General features: G+C 37.1%; 1 protein-coding gene across 2 annotated transcripts in view; it reads right to left on the bottom strand.

The window, feature by feature from the left end:
• RGS22 (regulator of G protein signaling 22) overlaps positions 1–23,160 on the bottom strand; it is a gene marked incomplete at its 3' end in the record, with an annotated part of 133,093 nt that overhangs the window by 65,464 nt on the left and 44,469 nt on the right. For both annotated transcript variants that reach the window (XM_081266794.1, XM_081266793.1), the window contains exons 11-14: positions 16,055–16,188; positions 4,898–5,012; positions 3,207–3,332; positions 2,247–2,348 (exon numbers count right to left, since the gene is read on the bottom strand). In XM_081266794.1, the coding sequence (XP_081122920.1) occupies positions 2,247–2,348; positions 3,207–3,332; positions 4,898–5,012; positions 16,055–16,188 (477 nt within the window). The remainder of the gene's footprint in view (positions 1–2,246; positions 2,349–3,206; positions 3,333–4,897; positions 5,013–16,054; positions 16,189–23,160) is intronic.

Consider the following 23,160-nt stretch of genomic DNA (forward strand, 5'->3'; position numbering starts at 1 on the left):
ATTCAAAAGGTCTAGTATCTAGTTTTCAAATCTTCGAAGTTGTAGATGGTTCCCTGACAAGCCTTTCCAGTGTCAGAGATTTTATCTATAAACAAAGAAGTGATTCCCTTTCTCCTTGCTAAGACCAATTTGATTGGTTTACAGTTGTGCACTATGTTCTCTTGAAGGCATGCAATGAAAACTTCAGGGTATGCCCAACACAGTAGTTCAAACATTTGGACTTTTTAGTCATACTAAATCACTGTTACTATCCCTCCCCATCTAGTCTGTCTACAGATATTTCTATAATATTTCATGGGACAATAAAACTTCAGGATAAGTATACAGAAAATCATGTAAGTTCTTTGGAATCCACTCTTGCTCTCCTGGCATACAATTTGGCAGATGTAAGAAAACTACATAAATCAAGTCACAGCAACTTGAACATAGTGCCATCTAGTTATATTCTGCTAGTAGTAGCATTATCAGTTCAAAGATCCATATTGTAAATATACCCTTGAAGGAAACCATACAATATTTCCATTGTAAAGAAATGGGTGATATTTCCAACTGTGAAACAAACCTACAGGATTATGGCATTACAGTCAATTTCTCTATCAGGAGGCACAGAAACATTGGATAAGGAAAACCTACACCAATTTGGACAACTGTTTGTCCTTCAAAAAATAAAATAAAACAAAGTAGCCATAGATGCAAGGAGAAAATACATCAAAAACTCACATGAATTTGCTCCTTTTATTTCTCCCTGTTTATTGCTAAAACCAAACGTCTCATTTGTTCCCTTTCTCCCCACAACTTGGCTTTAACTCCCAAAAAGAGAGCATGGGGGAAAAACTCAAAGGCCCTGATAATCTCAAAACAGAATAATCCATCTCTGAATAATCTAAACTGTCTGTGTCCTGTTTTATAATCATTTATAACTAATTGAATACCACTACTAAGAATTAATAAGTATACCAAGCTTAGGAATTTCCTTCTTTACAAATGCATGGAAATCTGGTTATTATTAACCACCCCATCCCACTGCCCCCCTCCCCTGGGGGGGAAAAAACTCCTGCTTCATTAAGCAGCTGAAGATTTTTGGAGGAGTACTCTTTGTAGAAGTGAAAACATAATAAAAATAACTGATGGTACTACAGCAGACAGGGGCAACGGGTTAGCGGGAGGAGGATAAACAGTGAATTACAGGTAAAGGATTAACAAGTAGAACAGTCAACTGTGTGGTCTCAGAAAATGGAACTGGTAAAAGAGAGATTAATTTCATGATTTCAAGGAGACATCTGGGCTATGTAGAAGCTGAAGCCCTTATTTTCACAGTAAAAAAGTACAAAGCTCTGTCCCTGATTTACAAAGCAGAGTCATTCATGCCAGAGTCAGGGTGGCGGAAGAAACAACAGACATCCAGCAGTGCTATCTGATGTCCTGAATAAGATTATGAAATGATAAATAAAATGATGAAGCTGGTTTCCTCAGTAGTGTTTGGGGGGAGGTATTCTGGAATGGGCTATTCTGGGTTATAAGAATCACTTAAGTGATCAACAGATATAGAAGTGATGAGCAGTTTTCCAGGCTTAGAGACCTCTCTTCATAAAAAGATCAGAAGAGCCCAAGAATAAAAAAGCCAAAAAGATAAGTCAGCTTGAGTCATAATTCTGTTCCCTTTCCTGCCTCCCCCCACCCAAAGAAGCCATTTTCTCTGAACCCCTTTCCAGAATCTTCTGTTCTTCCTTCTCTGTGAGACTTCAGGGTGGTCTTGAAACCACCCTGTGAATGTGTGCCTCACAGGGTGTGTAGCACAGAAGCCCAGGAGGCTGAGGGGCCTGGCGTAGCCAGCAGTGGAGGTATGAAGGAGGCTCAGAGAACACTGGTCAGCCACTCCTGGTCACTCCGGTGACTCATTACAAGTCCTCTCTCAGGGTTTTCTTTTAAATCTCCCATAGTCAAAACAAAAAGGTATAAGTTAGAGGGAAGAAAAAAAGGATGAGATGTTCTTTATTGGAAGAACAAGTAGTTGGCAGCAAAGGGAAAACAGAACAAACCAAATAAAATAGATAAAACTGAAAACCCACAAATCAGATTACAAGACAATATTCTGCTGACATTTAAATAAAGTAATCCCCTGGCTACAATTTAACTGCTGCCTTTTTGCCTATAATCCCAGATTTCTCTTGTTTGAGGCTGGACACAATTTTTATTTCTCTGTGTACTTAGAGCTTCACATGGACCCAGCATTATTTACTACTTACTTGTGCTTGCTTGCATACTTTAAAAGGCTGAAGTGTTTCTTGGTAGAAAAGCTGATGATAAGCTTGTAGGTCAAACCAAAAGTACACACAGTTCTTCCACAACTGCAGATGGAAAAAGAACATAAACAAGGATCAACCAATTATTAAAGCTCTACAAAGCTCTAATTTCAAATATAAATCATTGGTTAGTTCCTTGCTGTTACCATAAATCAGGTTCAATAGTTTTAATCATTTATCACAAACTGGCAATATGCAAAATATTTATTGGTATTGTCATTGGGACATTATATTTTTTTGCATGTATGCCTCTCACATAAATTAGTCATTAAAATAGTAAGTGTTCTAGTTAAAGAGTAACCACATGTTTCTGGCATGCAACCAAAATTTGAAGGTATTTTGATAGAAGCAAATGTATATTATAGCAGAACCAAACATTATTCTAATAATTGAGCCAGTGAAATAATTTTGCCTTTACTCATTGTAATTTGTAGAATTATTAAAAATTAAAGGATTGAGGGCTGGGGCTGTAGCTCAGTGGTAGAGCGCTTGCCTAGCATGTGTGACTCCCTGGGTTCAATACTCAGCACCACATAAAAATAAATAAAATAAAGGTCCATCAACAACTAAAAAATTTTTTTTAAAAAATTAAAGGATTGATAGAAATCCACTCTAAAATATATTACACTGAGATGAAATTATTTGAGAATAAACCAGTGTTAGTAATGCAAGCCAATCTTGGTCTATCTGTATTTTACTTTTCTTTGTAATCTTAGTAGAGTTGTAAACCAAAGAGAATTATAATTGAGATGTTTAAATGTTTACTAAATATAAAATATTGACTTTCTTACCAGAGATGGGAATTTTACCATCAAATATATTTACTTGATCACTGAATTGTTTTAATTCCACTTATTTTTAAATGGAGCAAAATTATAAAATTTTAAATAATTTTTTTTCTACCTTGTTTCCTGAATCCTCGCAGAATTTAGTAAAGAAAAATCCAGCTCTGTTTTCTACATACAAAGATTGCAACAAATTTTCCATGTCGTATCCTCCTAGGGCATCAATATTTGCTATGGTTTTAACCTAGATAACAAAACAGAAATCTATCATCCTCCCAAAAGCATTATAATGTTTAATAGCATTGTACAAGTGGGTTTCCTAAGTTCTGCCAGCCTGTCATTTTCCCACTGTACTATGTTATTTTGTTTTGTACTATACACGTCATTAATGCAGTCTGTTTGCAGATGACTGTTATAAGATTCATTTATGGAGCCAACTATAGCAGCAAAATTCATTCTTTTATAAGCCAATCTGATTTCAAACTTGATATCTTAAGTGACTTCCCAACCTCAATTGTTCGCATTTTTCAGGCACAGTGATGGCATTTGAGAAGTCTTCCAAATCTCTGTTGGTGGCCTCTTCTCTCCTACTTATTTACTGTTATTTTAGCCTTGAGGTGCTGCTATTATAGCTACAAGAGGATATAAAAAGAACTATCTTCAAGGCCTCTCAGTGCTGCTCATTATCTGTCCTTAGGGAGTCCCTCTTTGGACAGTGCCACCCCGCATAGGTCATGGCCTACAGAGTGTAAAAGGCAATATAAGTTCTCATAAAACTCTGCTGTTTATGGCTTCTCTGCCAACAATGCTAGCAACACTAATGCCATCCTTGAAACATGGAGAGCTATTTCTCCAAACACAAGAGTGACTCCAGAATATGAGAGGGCATATGCTATTTGCATGAACTCTGTTATTTGTTCTGTGGAACTCAGATTTCTTTATAATCTTAAGTGGAGTGTGAAAAAATTTAGGATTTAATTAAGGCTCTTGCTCTCTATTGTATTGTCTCTCTACCTTTTTAACTGCCTGCCAAACAAATTCCAAGATAAGAATTTGATGTTTTATGATGTTTAACTATTAGCATTCCAAACTAAAAAAAAATTACTTTAGTAGGAAAAACAATCCTAATAAGAAAAAAGGAGAACTATTTGCTAAAAATAGAATAAAGTTACACAAAATTACAGCTAAGTGTTGAGACTATATTGGGGCTTCTGAGGTTTCTACTTAAAGTATAATACTTATGAAATCTTCATCTAGAACAGGTGCATTAAATCCATGTTATAAAGGTAGCTGTACTATGGGAATACTCTGCCTTTTAAAATTTTTATATTTCCATGGGGCTGAGGTTGTGGCTCAGCAGTAGAGCGTTCGCCTAGCATGCGCAAGGCCCTGGGTTCAATCCTCAGCACCACATAAAGAAAATAAATAAATAAAATAAAGGTATTGTGTTCAACTACAACTAAAAAATAAATATTAAAAAAATTTTTATATTTCCAAAACCTAACTTCAAATATTATTTAATCAACACTTAAGAATTTAAAAATACTAAAGGGTGCTATTTTGTGTCTGAGGTGTCATCATACCCAAACCAGAACAAATAGTTTTTATAATAAGTGAAACATAAAACTTACTTACAAAAGGAAACATAGAGGACAGGAGAATTTTTGTGTGAAAATCCTTTGTAAAGGAAAAAATAAAATGTGTTGCTTAGTAGAGAAAAATATGGTGAATCAATAAAAAATTTTCTAACATCAAGGGATACTGACCAATGAGAGAGAGAGAAGATTATCCAGTCCTCAAAATACGTACCTTAGGTTCTTCTGTATAAGCAAATCTTGTATCCATCTGGGGCTTCAGACATTCAGAAATGTCAGTAAAAGATGTTAAACGAATAACTTTGCTGCTTTCTGATATGTGCATTGACCTAAATTATTGGGATCAGAACCAATTGATCAACAAATTTTGTGCGCAATTGGTATATATGGCACCAAAGAACTTCCTCAAAATGATAGAGAATCTGTGAAAAAGATATAACTAACATCATACTTAATAGTGAAAGGCTGAATGCTTTTCCCTAAAATTGGGAACAAGGCAAGGATGTCTGTTGTTCTGCTTCTATTGAGCACTGTACTGGAGGGTCTAGCTAAGGGAATTAGAGAAGAAAAATAAATAAAAGTATCCTGATTGAAAGAAAAAAATTAAAACTATATTGATTTTCAGATAATATTCAAAATCCATTAAAAATATACTGGAATAAGTTCAATAAGGTCACAGGATACAAGATAAATATACAAAAATATAAATAAACAAATTGTATTCTGTAGACTAGCAATGAAAAATCCAAAAATGAAAATAAGAAAACATTTCCAGGGGCTGGGGTTGTGGCTCAGTGGTAGAGAGTTTGCCTAGCATGTGTGAGGCCCTGGGTTTGATCCTCAGCACCACATAAAGATAGATAAATAAAATTAAAGGTTAAAGGTACTGTTATCCATCTACAACTACAAAAAATATTTTAAAAAGAAAAAGAAAACATTTCCATTTGCAACAGCCTCAAAGAAAGAAAACCCCCCAAAAATATTTAGGAACAACTTTAACAGAAACATTCTCTCCTAAATGTAGTGACTTTAACTATTACTCTGACTCACTCAAATCATTATATCCAAAATTTTTTTAAAGACGCATTCTTTTTATAATATTTATTTTTTAGGTGTAGATATATCCAAATTTTTATTCTATGGAATATTACACAGCAATTAAAGAAACATGCTGTAGATACTAGCAACAACTTGGATAGATCTCAAGGAAATTAAGAGTAAAAAAAATCAATCTCAAAGGTTGCATTCTTCATAATCCCATTTATATAACATTCTTGAAGTGACAAAATTATAGAGTTAGAGAACAGCTTAGTGGTTGTCAGTGGCTGGAGGAAGGGGAAGGAAGGCAAGTGGTTGTAAGTATTAAATGGTAGTCCAAGAGATCCTTGTGATGGAACTGTTTTGTATCTAAAGTGGTGACAGTCACATGAAAATGCACCTGTGTTAAACTGTACAGAACTAAACACACACACACACACACACACACACACACACACACACACTAAATGCATATAAAACTGATGAAATTTGATAAGGTAGCTGGGTTATATAAATATCAATTTCCTGGATCTGATATTGTACTCTAAATACACAAAATGATACCACTGGGGGATATTGAGTGAAGCATATATGGGCTTTATATAATTCCACACAACTAAATGTGAATCACAGTTACTTCAAAATAAAAAGTTAAAAGTATAGTGCTCTATAATAATTGGTTCATCTTCACCTTTGAAATATTCTTCTACCTGCTATCATTTGGTTTTTGTCTCTTGGAATTTACCTTACAAAAACTTTTTCAATAACTCTGTCATTCACAAATAAAAATGTATACTTTCTGGCATTAACTTGACTACTTTGCATTTAACATTCTTTTAAGATTCTTCCTTCCCTTGGTTTCTATGATCACCCTTTTTTATATGTTCATTTCACATCTCTCAGACTTTTTTGGCCCTCTATTCTGATTCTGTATTCTCTGTTTTAAGTAAAATTTGATAACTTAGTTCTTCTCCTTCTATAATACTCTTTCTCTCTTGTGATCATCCCTCCATGCCCACACTTCAACTGCTTCATAAAGTATAATGCTTCCCAAATCTATTTATAGTTGATCTCTTCCCTGGACTCCAGACCTATATTTTGGACAAGTATCCCAATGTGTATCTTAATGTAGTTTTAATTTTTTTTTAAAGAGAGAGAGAGAGAGAATTTTTTAATATTTATTTTTTAGTTTTCGGCGGACACATCTTTGTTTGTATGTGGTGCTGAGGATTGAACCCAGGCCGCACGCATGCCAGGCGAGCGCGCTACCACTTGAGTCACATCCCCAGCCCCTGTAGTTTTAATTTTTTATGGAGATATAATTTATACTTTCAACACAAAATTTGTGTTGGCAAGGATGTGGAAAAATAAGAACCCAACATGGTTTTATCTCTTTCTTCAAGAGAACCCTATGCTCTATATTAATTCATTCAACAAATACTAGAACACATACTATGTGTCAGATACGTACTCAACACCAGAGCATTCACCTAGGCAGTGACCCTAACTAAACTCATCTGCCTCCTTTAACCCTGTTTTTTCTCTTTCTGAACAGAAATTCACAGAAGTTAATGTAAAAATATTTTTTAATATATGAAAAAAGCAAAAATAATAAATGCAATTTCAAAAACCTATCTGAATATAAAAGGTAACATATACGTGTTTGTAATGGTATGGTAAAAATGGCACTCTCATGCATGCCTTGGGGAATATAAACAAACTGTAACAATACTTCAGAAAGACAACTTGGTAATATCTATAAAAATTTAAAAAGTATGTGAACTTTGACCCAATTCTATTTATAGGAATTTATCCTATAGATATACATTTATATGTGAAATATAGCAAATGTACAAGAATATCCATTGTCATGTTGTCTGCAACAGCAAAAAATATTGAAAATAATGCCTTGTCCTTCAATAGACTATAAACACAATGTTTTATAAAATGAATGATAGTCAGACGTAAGAGGAAACAAGAGGATAAGAACAAGAAACAAAATAGATAATGGCACATCTATTGCTATAGTACATTTACTGCTATTTAAAAACTTCTAGGATTCATTAATAGAAAAAAATAAACAAATTACAGTATAAGTGTAGAGCATGCCATTTTTTTTCAGTGCTTTGTATAAAACCAAGAGCCTCATAGTCTACCCCTGAACTCCACCACTGTCCCTACTATTTTTGAACTATGTGTATATTTGCATGTTTAAAAAACAAAACAATTTAATTTTAATAAGTGACACAACAAATATCCACTTGATTTCTAGTACACAGAGAATAATCTCAAATTCTTTAATGTGACAGATAAGAAATTCCACATTCTGAACCTCATTTATCTTTTTAGCCTCTCTCCTGCTGTTTCATGTAATATATCCTAGTCATAACAATGTAGTTTCCAAAATTCCTATTTTCTGTGAAACACATGCCTATATATACATTTTCACTTGTTTCATCACCTGAAAAATGCCTTCATGGATATGCAATAAAAATCAACTAATCTAATGCAAGCAAAGTATCAACAACATAAAAACTGCCTGGTACAGTGGCACATGCCTGTAATCCCAGTGGCTCAGGCAGCTGAGGCAGGGGGTTTGAAAATTCAAAGCCATCCTCAGCAAATTAAAAAGGGCTGGGGATATGGCTCAGTGATTAAGTGCCCCTAGGTTCAATCCCTGGTACAAAACAAAACAAACAAGTAAAAAACCTCATTAATTGCTACTTTTGGAAATGATAAACAAGATGATTTGACCAACTCTCACTCTGAGGACAATTAGAAAAGCTGAATAAAATATAAAAATAAAACTGTTTGAAGGCATCTGAGTGCTAATGATGCACTCAGAGCCAAAACCCAGAGGATAAAAACTCACAGAGGTGACTCTGTCATTGGAGAATACTTTTTCCTGAGGATTTGCTGATAATTAACAGCATCTAATCAACTTAGTAACATGTCTGACAGAGTCCAGAGCACTGATAAGCCTTATGTACATTTTATTGGGAATCTGAAGGGTTATATCCTAGTAGCAAGTGTATACCAGAGGTAAACTAATACTAGTATACTAGAGCTAAATTATGCTGCAGAATAATTTTGAGACATTTTTTGCCTCAGAAAAAATGCCATAATTGGATTAAGATAATGCTTAGATTACTATTGCCTGAGTAATCTGGTAAAAACAAGGAGAAAAAAAACAACTTCTGGAAAATATAATGTGATATCTAAGTCTCAAACAAATCCTCAGATAAATTTTCAAATAAAAGGTATAGCATAAAATAAACAAAAATATGACATAAAAGCAGGCAAGTCAACAAGAATAAAAAAACAACTAAAAATAGAACAATAGAAAGAGTCACAGGAGTTCCAGATATTAAAATACCAGACACAGACTTGAAACAAACTATGATTCAGGAAATAAAATAGAAGACTTAGAATTTCAGCAGAGAACTTGAAAAATATCAAATATGGCATAAAATAACTATAAAAGAATAAAAGAAAAATTATAAAAATAAAAAAATAAAATAACTGAAATTAGGAGCTCAAAAGATTTAGACACCATTAAAGAGAGAAACAATGAACTGGAAGATAAATATCTGGAATAAAGTAGGATGAGACAATAGGATAGTATAGAGGCTTTAGAGGATAGATTGAAAAGGTCTAACTTACATTTAATCAGAATCCCAGCATAAAAGGAGAGAAAGAGTGGGATAGAAGTAATATGAGAACAGGTTATAGGTGAGAATTTTCCAAAACTACTTATTAAAGGCTTCAAAGCCACAGGTTTAATTACCCAGAATTGGCTACATAAAAGAAAATCCATACCTAAATACATCAGAGCAAAATGGCAAAATAATAATAATAAATAAACTGCAATAATAATAGCTCAGTGGTAGAGTGCTTTCCTAGCATATGTTCAATCCTCAGCACTATGTATAAATACATAAATGAATAAATTAAATGAAGGTCCCGTGAAACTAAAAAAAAAAAAAAAATTTTAAATACCAATAATCCTACTGGGAAAAAGATGGCGGCGGGAAGTGAGTAAGCCGCTCCGTGCTCCGAGCCGCCGTGCCCGCAGCGTATGTTGCCACGTCTTAAAAGAAGAAGTAAAGATCATTAAAGGAGATCTGTCGACAAAGACTCAGCACCGTATCAAGAAAGGGGCCTAAGTGGAGTGAATTTGCCACGACTCCAGCCAAGGTGGAGTGAGTCCATCACGAACTCAGCGCGAGCAGTAAGGCTGCAGCCCCCGAGCTGCCCGGCTCCCTCGGCCCCATCTCCTTCTCCTCTCCGCCTTTCCGCTTTGCTTCTCCCCCGCCGTCTCTCCTCCCACGCTCACTCCCTAAATCTAGATCTCAATTTCTTTCCCCCGCCCTGCCTGCTCTCTCGCGTGCCCAGTACCCGGCCCGCGTGGGCCCCGAGGCGCTGCCTCCCCTCCCCCAGCCCGCACCCCCTCCCCGGGGGTCCCGAAGGCCACAGCTGGGTCGCTGCCGCCGCCGCCGCCACCACCGCTTCCCGCAGAGCACCTTAGAGCAGATTCTTCACCGCGCGAGTGAGCTGCCGAGTTAAATGGAACAGCTGATAAGATGAGTGACAATTTAAAATCTAAGTGATCCAACATGGCAGCGGACGCGGAGAGATCAAGTCTCTAACCCCTTCAGCTGCGCGGGCATAGGGAGAAGTAACTGTCAAAATACTGTTCGCTCAGGACCACTAGGCACTATTGAGCTGAAGGGGATCCCGGGTGAACAGTCTGCCCTTCTCAGAACACACCGAGCCCAGATTGGGGGCATTCTAGCTCCGGTTTGCCTGCTTCTCGTGACTCAGCACTAATGATCCCGCTGAAATAACTAGTCGGCCCACCTGAACTCACAGAGGTAAAAGCCAACTGAGCACGATAGCCAGACCCAGGGAATCAGGAGTGACGTGGGACTACCAGCGCAGAACTCCCGGCTATCACTCCCACCAGTGCTGACAACAGAGGTCCCTTGCACCAGCTACCAGGGGAGTTGCTACCTGAGGGCAAACAAATTCGCTGGGGGTCCTCAGCCCCAAGCCCTACAAACTTAGGGTCTGAGGGAGGCAAACAGAAAGGGTGTGCCCAGGCATCCATAAAAACAGGGCTCCCAGGAGCAGCAGACACGGCGTGTAGCCACTATTGTGGTGAGCATCACAGGTGAGCGGGGCCTGGCTTGAGGAACCACAAGAGAAGGCCCTAGGCACTCAGGATTGGAGACCCGCACAGTCTGGGAAGAAGAGCTGAGGCACATTGATTGGTTCCCACCTATCAAGAAGAGAAGCCTGGCCCAGTTCCCACCTACTGGAAGAGAAGTTAATCGAGCTCTATGACTGCATTTATTATTATTATTATTTTTAATGATTATTATTAGTATTTTTTTATTTTATTTTCACTTTTTGTTGTTGATGTTGTTGTTCTTTAACTTTCTTATTAATGGTTTCAATTTTTTAATTCTTTTTATTCTATTATTATTACTATTATTTTTTAAAATTTAATTTCCATTTTTTATTATCATTATAATTTTTTTGTTGTTTTAAATTTTTATTTTTTCATTCTTTCTTTTCACTTTTTTTGTCTTTTCATTTCTTTTCAATTTTCTTATTCCCCCTTTCTTGAATTCTACCTGCCTACACTCATTCTCTTTAGTGACTTCTTCCCTTCCCTTCTAATATCTCTCCTCCCAAGCATCAAATAAATTTACAAGAGTAAACAGTAACTCAGCAGTCAAACAGAACAAGAAGTAACATGAGCATAAAAAAGCAAGGAAGAAAAGGAGTACAAACAATGCAGGACAGCCTAAATATTCAGGAGGACCTAGAGTCATCAGAAAAATGGCCATATAAAGAACTTAAGGAACACCTTAGACAGATGGAAAGGAACCTTAAAGATCACATTGAAAATGAATTACATAAACAGATAAAAGAAGAAGTTAAGCATCTTTATCAGGAGATAGAGATTATTTAAAAAAATCAAACAATAATTCTAGAAATGAAGGAAACAATAAACCAAATTAAAAACTCAATCGAGAGTATCACTAACAGAGTGGAGCAAGTAGAAGCCAGAACGTCAGATAATGAAGACAAAATATATCATCTTGAAAAGAGTCTAGCCAACTCAGATAGGCTGGTAAAAAATCACGAGAAAAACATCCAAGAGATTTGGGATAACATAAAAAAACCAAACTTATGAGTCATTGGGATAGAGGAAGGCACAGAGATTCATACCAAGGGAATGAGTAACCTGCTGAATGAAATAATTACAGAAAACTTTCCAGAAATAAAAAAGGAAACAGATATACAAATTGTAGATGCATACAGGACACCGAGCACACAAAATCACAGTAGACCAACGCCAAGACACATTGTTATGAAGATATCCAATATACAGAACAAAGAGAAAATATTAAAAGCTACAAGAGAAAAGAGGCAGATTACATTTAGGGGAAAACCAATAAGGTTAACAACAGATTTTTCATCACAGACGCTGAAAGCGAGAAGATCCTGGAACAACATATTTCAAATACTGAAAGACAATGGATGCCAACCAAGAATTCTGTATCCAGCAAAATTAGGCTTCAGGTACAACAACGAAATAAAAATCTTTCATGATAAACAAAAGCTAAAAGAATTTGTAGCCAGAAAACCAGCATTGCAAAGCGTCTTGAGCAAAACACTACACGAGGAAGAAACGAAAAACAATAACCAAAACCATCAGTGGGAAGTGCCTCGGTAAAGACAGAGGACAGGGGGAAAGCTAATCATGGAGAAACAAACTAAATTAGAAAAAAAAGAGATTAAATAATCAAACATGGCAGGAAGTACAAACCATATATCAATAGTAACTCTAAACGTTAATGGCTTAAACTCTTGAATAAAGCGACATAGGCTGGTAACATGGATTAAAAAAACAAATCCAACAATATGCTGCCTCCAGGAGACACAATCTGATTGGAAAAGACATACACAGGCTCAAGGTAAAAGGTTGGGAAAAAATATACCACGCACACGGTCCTTGTAAGCAATCAGGGGTGGCCATTCTCATATCGAATAAAATCGACTTCAAGACTAAGTTAATCAAAAGGGATAAGGAAGGACATTATATACTGTTAAAAGGAACCATTCACCAACAAGACATAACAATTATCAATATTTATGCACCAAATAATGGCGCTGCGACGTTCATAAAACAAACTCTCCTCAAGTTCAAGAATCAAATAGACCACAACACAATAATCATGGGTGACTTCAACACACCTCTCTCACCATTGGACAGATCCTCCAAACAAAAGTTGAATAAAGAAACTATTGACCTCAATATCACAATCAATAACCTAGACTTAACTGACATATATAGAATATATCAACCATCATCAAGTGGATATACTTTTTTCTCAGCAGCACATGGATCCTTCTCAAAAATAGACCATATGTTATGCCATAGGGCAACCCTCAGTAAATATAAAGGGGTGGAGATAATACCATGCATTTTATCTGATCATAATGGAATGAAACTGGAAATCAATGATAAAAGAAGGAAGGAAAAATCCTACATCACATGGACAATGAACAATACGTTACTGAATGATCAATGGGTTACAGAAGACATAAAGGAGGAAATCAAAAAATTCTTAGAGATAAATGAAAATACAGACACAACATATCGGAATCTATGGGACACAATGAAAGTAGTTTTAAGAGGGAAATTCATCGCCTGGAGGTCATTCCTCAAAAAAAGGAAAAACCAACAAATAAATGAGCTCACACTTCATCTCAAAGCCCTAGAAAAGGAAGAGCAAAACAACAGCAAATGTAGCAGAAGGCAAAAAATAATTAAAATCAGAGCAGAAATCAATGAAATTGAAACAAAAGAAACTAATGAAAAAATTAACAAAACTAAAAGTTGGTTCTTTGAAAAAATAAACAAGATCGACAGACCCTTAGCCATGCTAACGAAGAGAAGAGAGAGAACTCAAATTACTAACATACGAGATGAAAAAGGCATTATAACAACAGATGCTACAGAAATACAGAAGACAATTAGAAATTACTTTGAAAACCTATATTCCAATAAAATAGAAGATAGTGAAGACATTGATGAATTTCTTAGGTCATATGATTTGCCCAGACTGAGTCAGGAGGATACACACAATTTGAACAGACCAATATCAATGGATGAAATTGAAGAAGCCATCAAAAGACTACCAACCAAGAAAAGCCCAGGACCGGATGGGTATACAGCGGAGTTCTACAAAACCTTTAAAGAAGAATTAATACCAATACTTTTCAAGTTATTTCAGGAAATAGAAAAAGAGGGAGCTCTTCCAAATTCATTCTATGAGGCCAACATCACCCTGATTCCGAAACCAGACAAAGACACCTCAAAGAAAGAAAACTACAGACCAATATCTCTAATGAACCTAGATGCAAAAATCCTCAATAAAATTCTGGCGAATCGGATACAAAGGCACATCAAAAAAATTGTGCACCATGATCAAGTAGGATTCATCCCTGGGATGCAAGGATGGTTCAATATACGGAAATCAATAAATGTTATTCACCACATCAATAGACTTAAAGATAAGAACCATATGATCATCTCGATAGACGCAGAGAAAGCATTCAACAAAGTACAGCATCCCTTTATGTTCAAAACATTAGAAAAACTAGGGATAACAGGAACTTACCTTGACATTGTAAAAGCTATCTATGCTAAGCCTCAGGCTAGCATCATTCTGAATGGACAAAAGTTGAAGGCATTCCCTTTAAAATCTGGAACAAGACAGGGATGCCCTCTATCACCACTTCTATTCAATATAGTTCTCGAAACACTGGCCAGAGCAATTAGACAGATGAAAGAAATTAAAGGCATAAAAATAGGAAAAGAAGAACTTAAATTATCACTATTTGCAGATGACATGATTCTATACCTAGAAGACCCAAAAGGGTCTACAAAGAAACTACTAGAACTAATAAATGAATTCAGCAAAGTGGCAGGATATAAAATCAACACGCATAAATCAAAGGCATTTCTGTATATCAGCGACAAAACTTCTGAAACAGAAATGAGGAAAAACACTCCATTCACAATATCTTCAAAAAAAATAAAATACTTGGGAATCAACCTAACAAAAGAGGTGAAAGATTTATACAATGAAAACTGGAAAGCAGTATGGAGATTCCTGGGAAAGCTGGGAATGGAACCACCATTTGACCCTGCTATTGCCCTTCTTGGACTATTCCCTGAAGACCTTAAAAGAGCATGCTACAGGGATACTGCCACATCGATGTTCATAGCAGCACAATTCACAATAGCTAGACTGTGGAACCAACCCAGATGCCTTTCAATAGATGAATGGATAAAAAAAATGTGGCATCTCTACACCATGGAGTATTACGCACTAAAAAATGACAAAAATCACGGAATTTGCAGGGAAATGGATGGCACTAGAGCAGATTATGCTCACTGAAGCTAGCCAATCCCTAAAAAACAAATACCAAATGTCTTCTTTGATATAATGAGAGCAACTATGAACAGAGCAGGGAGGAAGAGCAGGAAGAAAAGATTAACATTAAAAAGAGACATGAGGTAGGAGGGAAAGGGAGAAAAAAAGGGAAATTGCATGGAAATGGAGGGAGACCCTCATTGTTATACAAAATTACATATAAGAGGTTGTGAGGGGAATGGGATAACAAACACGGAGGGAAATGAATTACAGTAGATGGGGTAGAGAGAGAAGATGGGAGGGGAGGGGAGGGGGGATAGTAGAGGATGGGAAAGGTAGCAGAATACAACAGTCACTAATATGGCAGTATGTAAAAATGTGGATGTGTAACCGATGTGATTCTGCAATCTGTATTTGGGGTAAAAATGGGAGTTCATAACCCAAAATAAATAAATAAATAAATACCAATAATCCCATTGGAAATAAAGAACAAAAAAGGTAAGTATGTTAACAAGCCTAAATTGATAAAATAATATGCTATATTAAACAATGACAATATTGGAAAGTCTTATGAGTTCTTAAATTTGAGAAATATAAATTATTGAATAGCATAGAAAGCAATCTTCTCTGGGAAGTCCTTATTGTACAGCTCATGACAGGTCAAAGATTGGAGGTACCATCTATTTAAAATTACTAACATATGGAATTACACTATTAATTTAGAATCTGTATATTAAGTATAAGCCTTTAATTCTTATCAACTGAAATGTAAGATCCCACATAAAATCAATGTACTGGTTTTCTACTTAATTTTTAAATTCTTCAAAATCTTACCATTGTATCAAAGCACTTGACACACACAAAATTTCACCTACCCTTTCTCAATCCCGTCATCCTTTGAAGAAACTAGATACAAAGATTCATTCTTCAAAGGCTTCTGAGTTGCTGTTTTTACTCTAGGTAATTTCTTGGCAGATTTAGGAAGTTGTAATAAACTGAAGTCCTCTTTCTAAAAGTGGTAAGATAATGAACAAAATCAAAAGTGAGCAAAATGGAAAAAAATAGAGAATAAAACATCATTCTGTACACAGACCTCAAATTTCTTTTGGTCACTAGAGGACTTTTCTTTCACTGTACCCCCTTACCATGTTTCTTACTAAAATGGAAATTTTCTCCTTCCCCAATTCCCAGTTTTATGCAACCCACATAGTGAAATGCCATTACAAGTTAGATTTAAGGAAAGAAAAGAAGAGCCAAAAAATTGTATGTCCTGACTCTACTGCTATGAAAGCAGAATCTGCTGGAGGAAGCTGGAGGAAGAACTTGACACTTAAAAACTGTCTATGAAGATGACAACACACACAGAAGAATATTGATGATGTTAAAAGAAATAATCAATATAAAAGTAGAAATTCATTAAAATGAAAAATTCATAAGATGCCTATGAGAAAACAAATAATAGTTACATAGAAGGAGATAATATCAGAATGATTTGTCTCCTATTTCCAAATTTATAGTAGTTTTATTGTTTTTATATTTGTGATATTTTATTATCCAGAACTATAAAGTGTATATATCCTCTACATACCTAACAACTACTAATAATTTTTAAGGATTCTACAAGCAAAATTATTTGCCTAAATATGTTCTACATATAGATTCCTAGATATCAGGGCTCCTAATCTCCTTTAGTAATCCAGAACACAGCATGACATTAATCAAACACTCAATAAAAGAAAGGCCCCCATAGGAAGTTGAGCTTAAGTAAGAGTGGTCCACTTTATGCTTTAAATATAGCCCTTGCTGCTCTGCCACTTGTGGGAAGCCATTCTAACATGTGATTGGGTGACTCCCGTTAAGGGCCTGAGGCGCTTTGGCTCTGTCGAAGCTTTCCCGACCCTTTCCTGATGAGAGAGCCCATCCGTGTGGGGGTGTGCCTGACCACTGACCCCGGGGACCCAATCACTGACCCTGACCTTGGAGTGCAGCCCCCCCTCAACCTTCATTGGATGGAATTCTCCCCTGAATCTCTTGTTCCCCAATAAAAGGCTACTCCCCGGCGTGTTCACTCTCTCTCTCTCCTGCTAGCCCTGAGTAATCCTCGCTGCCCTGCTGGGCGGCTAGAGGTGGGAACCAGAGATGTGAGCCATCTCGGACCTAGCAATATAAATAAGGTAACTGGTCTGTGTGTTTTATTTCGATCTCTTCTAACTAACTTTATGCCTAGAACCTCATTAATGAAACCACTGCGCAGGCCGTGTGGTAGAATTGGCGCCCATGAGGGGGGCATTCTAGATTAGTTAGATTGAGTGGGAGCGCGCTATAAAGATAAGGAAAAAAATAAAGATAAAGGAAGATAAGGAATAAAAATAAAGGAAGAGGTAACAATTTGGGTCACAAAAGTACCTGGAGATATTGAAGGAAAGAGACGTTAAATTACTTAAAATGGGAAATTCAACTTCTACGGATAAGGAAATGTATCTGACTATTTTAGACAGTATAATTAATCAGAAAGGAAAACAGATAAAGAAAACTCAGTTATTACAATTTTTAAAGATTGTAGGTGAATATTGTCCTTGGTTTTGTGACCAAGAGTCTCCAAATTTACTTACTTGGGAGAAATTAGGAAGAAAGTTACAGAGAGTCTGTCTTTCTAACGAACTACCTGGAGGCATAGAAAATATACAGAAAACTTGGACGGCCCTAGAAGTTTGTCTTTTTGAATATATGGGCCAAAATTCATTGCCCCCTGAGGACCTTTTAAAAGGCATTCAAGGAGCTGTTAGGTCTATTCAAATGGAGAATCAGCCTGAGGCTAAGTTAATTCCCTTTCCCTTAAGCCATTTAAAAACAAAGGCACTAGGGGCCAAGCCAAAGGTTAGAAATGTGAACTTAAACTCCCAAGATCAGGCTAGCCCGCAGGCAGATTGTACAGAACAACATCATAGAGGAGAAACCTCCCAAATCCTAGAGAGCCCTCCGGAAGAGGTAGATGATCTTGCTAGAGAGGAAAATACAGAAGAGACTCCTAGAGGGGCTCAGGGTTCTTCTCAACCACGTGGTTTAGAAACCCAAATTCAAAATGGTGATAGTGCAGAGTCTGACCGCGGCTCACAGTCTGAGGAAGAGGAATCAGATGTTGAAATTCAGGACTTAGAGAGAAGTTTTAATAGGCTGCGTTTAACACCGCCTGCCCAAGCTATTCGAATTTGGCCGGTACCTGCTAGAAGGACCAAATTTAACAGGTATGCTGAATTAAAAATGACTTTTCTTACCCCAGTCCAGCAAGGTATTAAGAAGGCTCAAGAAATGGGAGAGGATACTACTGGTTTTCACCTCTTTCCAGTTTTTGAGCAAGTTAATGAGCAAGATCAGAGAGTTAGAGTTCATGCTGTAATTCCATTTAAAACTATTAAAGAATTAAAAAGTGCATGTGAGACGTATGGTCCAAATTCACCTTTTGTACAGAGCCTGATAGAAAATATTTGCTCACAACCCCTTCCTCCTAGCGATTGGATTTTTTTAGCCAGATCTTGTCTGAGCGGGGGAGATTACTTGCTTTGGAAAACTTATTGGACTGATTTTTGTAATGAACAGGCAGAAAAGAACAGAAGACAGGGCATAGAAACGCCAGTAATGATGTTTTTAGGGACTGAAGATTTCGCTGATTTAGAAAGACAGTTAAATTATGATTTTGTAGTATACAATCAAATAACTGATTGTGCAAAACGTGCTTGGAGACAGATCGTCCCCAAGGACCAGTCCAATTTAGTTCTTACCAAAATCAGACTTATTCAGATTTCGTAGCCCGACTGTATCAGGCTGCGAACAGGTCCATCGGGGACCCAGGAGCAAGCGAATTTATCGTTAGGCAATTGGCTTTTGAGAACGCAAATAAAATTTGTCAGGATGTTCTCCGACCGCATTGTAAAAAAGGAACAGTTTCTGAGTATATTCGCCTGTGTTCTGACTTAGACCCCACACAGTTGCAAACAGTAGCCTTAGCTGGTGCATTAAAAGAAACTTTGGGGCCACAAAATTTAGGTCAAAATTCCCGAGGTAGATGTTACATTTGTGGAAAAAATAATCATTTTGCGCGCAAGTGTCGCATGCTCGGTTTTAAGTTCAGAGCTCCATTTACTAATGATAATAGATATTGCAGGACTCAGCGCCATGCGGTAGATTCAGATGGCGCGGATGAGACCGCCTTCTTATCATCATTTCCGCCTAGCCGGAACACAAACTTCCGGTCGGCCCGCCCCCAGGACGAAAATGAGGAAGTAGGTGGTCGCGCAATGTGACGTCATCGCGCCGACCATGGGGGCCGCCATCTTTAATTTTACCGGAGCAGAACAACAGTTTCTGTACAAACCCCTAATGATTTTCAAGGCTTTTAAGAGAGATTAATTGGCTAAAGCCATCCTTAAAACTAACTACTTCTAAATTAAGTCCTTTATTTCAGATATTACAAGGAAATCCTTCTCCAACCTCTCCACGTCAGCTAACCCTGGAGGCCAAAACAGCTCTAAGGAAAGTAAAAATTACAATTAAAAATGCACAGCTTACTAGAATAGATCCTAAAGAAATAGTGTATTTATTAATATTTCCAACTGAACATACCCCAACAGGAGCCATATGGCAAACATTAGGAGTTATTGAGTGGATTTATTTATCCCACTCCCCTCAAAAAACATTAATTCCTTTTCATGATTCTATAGCTCAATTAGTAATTAAAGGTAGAACTAGGATATTACAGTTAATTGGATCTGAGCCTGATATTATAATTATTCCATTTTCTGTTCAACAGACTAATTGGCTTTTTCAAACTTCTAGCTCATGGCAGATAGCCTTTGCAGATTTTCCTGGACAGATAGATAGCCATTATCCTTGTGATAAGATTGTACAATTTGCATCATTAACGTCACTTATTTTTCCAAAAATTGTACGTTCTTATCCAATAGAGGAAGCTTTATTGGTGTTCACGGATGCTTCCAACTCTGGTAAGGCAGGTTTCTTCAGCCGTGTTCACACAGAGGTAATACAAACTTCTTATACTTCTGCCCAAAGAGCAGAGCTTCAAGCTCTGATTTGTGCCTTAGATTACTTTTCAAATGAGCCCATTAATATCTATTCTGACAGCTTATATGCAGTCAGAGTTACCAAAAATATTGAAACCTCAGTTATTGGGTTTACTTCATCACAGGAGATATTTGAATTATTTCATAATTTACAAAAGACAGTGCTAATGCGAAAGTACCCATGTTTCATAGGACACATACGTGCCCATACTAATCTTCCTGGACCTCTAGTTTCAGGTAATGACAAAATTGATAAGTTAGTAGCTTTTTGTCAACAGATGTCTTTGTATGACTGTGCCCTAGCTTCCCATTCCTTGCATCATCAAAATGCTTCTAGCTTACGTAAAAAATTTAATATTACCAGAGAACAAGCTCATCAGATTGTAAGCCAATGCCCTAAGTGTGTTATTCACACTCCATCTCTGCCATCAGGGGTAAATCCCCGTGGATTAAAACCAAATCAGATATGGCAAATGGATGTAACTCATATTCCTCAATTTGGTAAGCAATGTTATGTGCATGTCATAGTGGACACTTATTCTAGATTTATTTTTACCACAGCACGTACTAAGGAAAATACTCAACATGTGATTTCTCATTGCTTAGCAGCTTTTTCCGTTTTAGGGTGCCCTATGCAGATTAAAACAGATAATGCTCCAGCTTACATAAGCTCTTCTTTTCAACAATTTTGCCAAGAGTTTAAAATTAATCATAAAACAGGAATTCCTTATAACCCCCAAGGTCAAGCCATTGTGGAATGAGCTCATTTATCTATTAAGCTTCAATTACAAAAATTAAAAGGGGGGAATAGGATTATGACTCCCCAAAATAGCCTTAATCATGCCTTTTTTGTTTTAAATTTTTTAAACTGTGATGCAGAAGGTCACACTGCTGCTGAAAGACAAATGTCTCCCTCAGTAACAGGCCCTTTAGGCAGAGTTCTGTGGAAAGATTTACAAACTGGTCAGTGGAAGGGTCCGGACCTGGTAATAACATGGGGCTGAGGTCATGCTTGTATCTTCCCAGAAGGTGCTTTCCGTCCTATTTGGGTGCCTGAATGTGCTATCAGACATGGAGGAGATAGAACCCAGATTCAAGCGACTGAGGATCGACCCGGAGGAGCCACTACCCAGAAGGAGGAGATATCAAAAAAAGATAAAGAAGGACCAGATTGAACCAGCCGAAAAGCTGATTTCGTGGAAAGATGTGAAGAAGCTAACAACCCAGGCTTCCCGAATACTTCGACAACTAGGAAAGAACAGGACCCCAGTCTTGATGGTAGCAACAGTAATTGCCCTACTGGGCTGTCAGGTAAAAGGGAATCAAGTAGACACTTATTGGACATATTTCCCAGATCCACCCCTGGTACACCCAGCTGTGTGGACTGGAGAATCTATTCCAGTATTTACTAATGACTCATTCATGATGGGAGGATTTACAGATACTCATATTACTCCCAATCATGTGACTAGATTTAATTATTCTGGCTACAGTGCCCAATTACCTTTGTGTTGGTCACATGATAAACATGCTGGCTGTCTGAAAGTATCATTCAAAGAAAAGACAGCGATCGGTAAACCTAGACTGACAAATAATTCTATTCATGGGGACTTAAAACCTAATACTAGATCAGTAATTAAGATGGGACTTTCCCATAACAAGCCAGTCATTTCTGCAAAACCTCCACCAATACCCCACTGTCCAAATAGTTCTACAATTGAAATTGGCACCTTCCCTAAATGGATGGATTGTGTAAATACCTTTCCTGTACAACATAAGGTGTCTAAAGATAGTGGGTATATTTTAGACTGGTCTCCAAAAATTGATGAGACAATTACAAAGAAATTCTGCTATGACACCTGCAGGATTTGTTAGTAATATTTTGACTTATAGTGAAGGAGGTGTTCAAAGAGATATTTGGCGTTTAATTGCTGCCTCAGAGTATTTACATTTTACAGATAAACCTTTACCAAAATTTGTCGGCAAGAACTGTAAAGAGGGATCTTGCTATGGCTTAAGAGCTTGTGTCCAATCTCCTTATGTTTTAATTATTGGAAATGTAAAAGTTAAATGGATAGATGACAGATATTGATAAAAGGATTGAAACTAAATTAAATGCCTTAGAGGCGACTGTTATAGACATAGGTAATGAACTTTCAGCCTTAAAATTTAAGGAAAGGCTTAAATGCCATGCTAATTATAAGTATGTATGTGTTACAGCTGCCAAGTACAATGCTTCTCTCTGGGATTGGGAGAAGGTTAAAAACCATTTATTAGGTATTTGGCAAAATAGTAATAATAGCTTGGATATTCTGGAACTTCATCACCATATCCAAGACATTCAAAATAATAGAGCTGATTTTTCAGATCCTTCTTCTTTGGCTAACCAAATATTGAAGGAGTTAAATGGATTCAACCCTGGAAATATTCTTAAACACTCCGCTTGGTACATTATTGGATTATTCTCTTTGCTGTTAATTCTCTTTGGTATTGTAACTATAGGATGGCGAGTCTTCCAATCAAGAATCCAGGAACTCCAGAGAGTGAACCGTGGCCTCATTGTTAAGAAAAGAAAGGGGGGATATGTGGGAAGCCATTCTAACATGTGATTGGGTGACTCCCGTTAAGGGCCTGAGGCGCTTTGGCTCTGTCGAAGCTTTCCCGACCCTTTCCTGATGAGAGAGCCCATCCGTGTGGGGGTGTGCCTGACCACTGACCCCGGGGACCCAATCACTGACCCTGACCTTGGAGTGCAGCCCCCCCTCAACCTTCATTGGATGGAATTCTCCCCTGAATCTCTTGTTCCCCAATAAAAGGCTACTCCCCGGCGTGTTCACTCTCTCTCTCTCCTGCTAGCCCTGAGTAATCCTTGCTGCCCTGCTGGGCGGCTAGAGGTGGGAACC

This window comes from Spermophilus citellus, assembly GCF_964194105.1.
Source record: "Spermophilus citellus genome assembly, chromosome: 14".
NCBI lineage: Eukaryota > Metazoa > Chordata > Mammalia > Rodentia > Sciuridae > Spermophilus > Spermophilus citellus.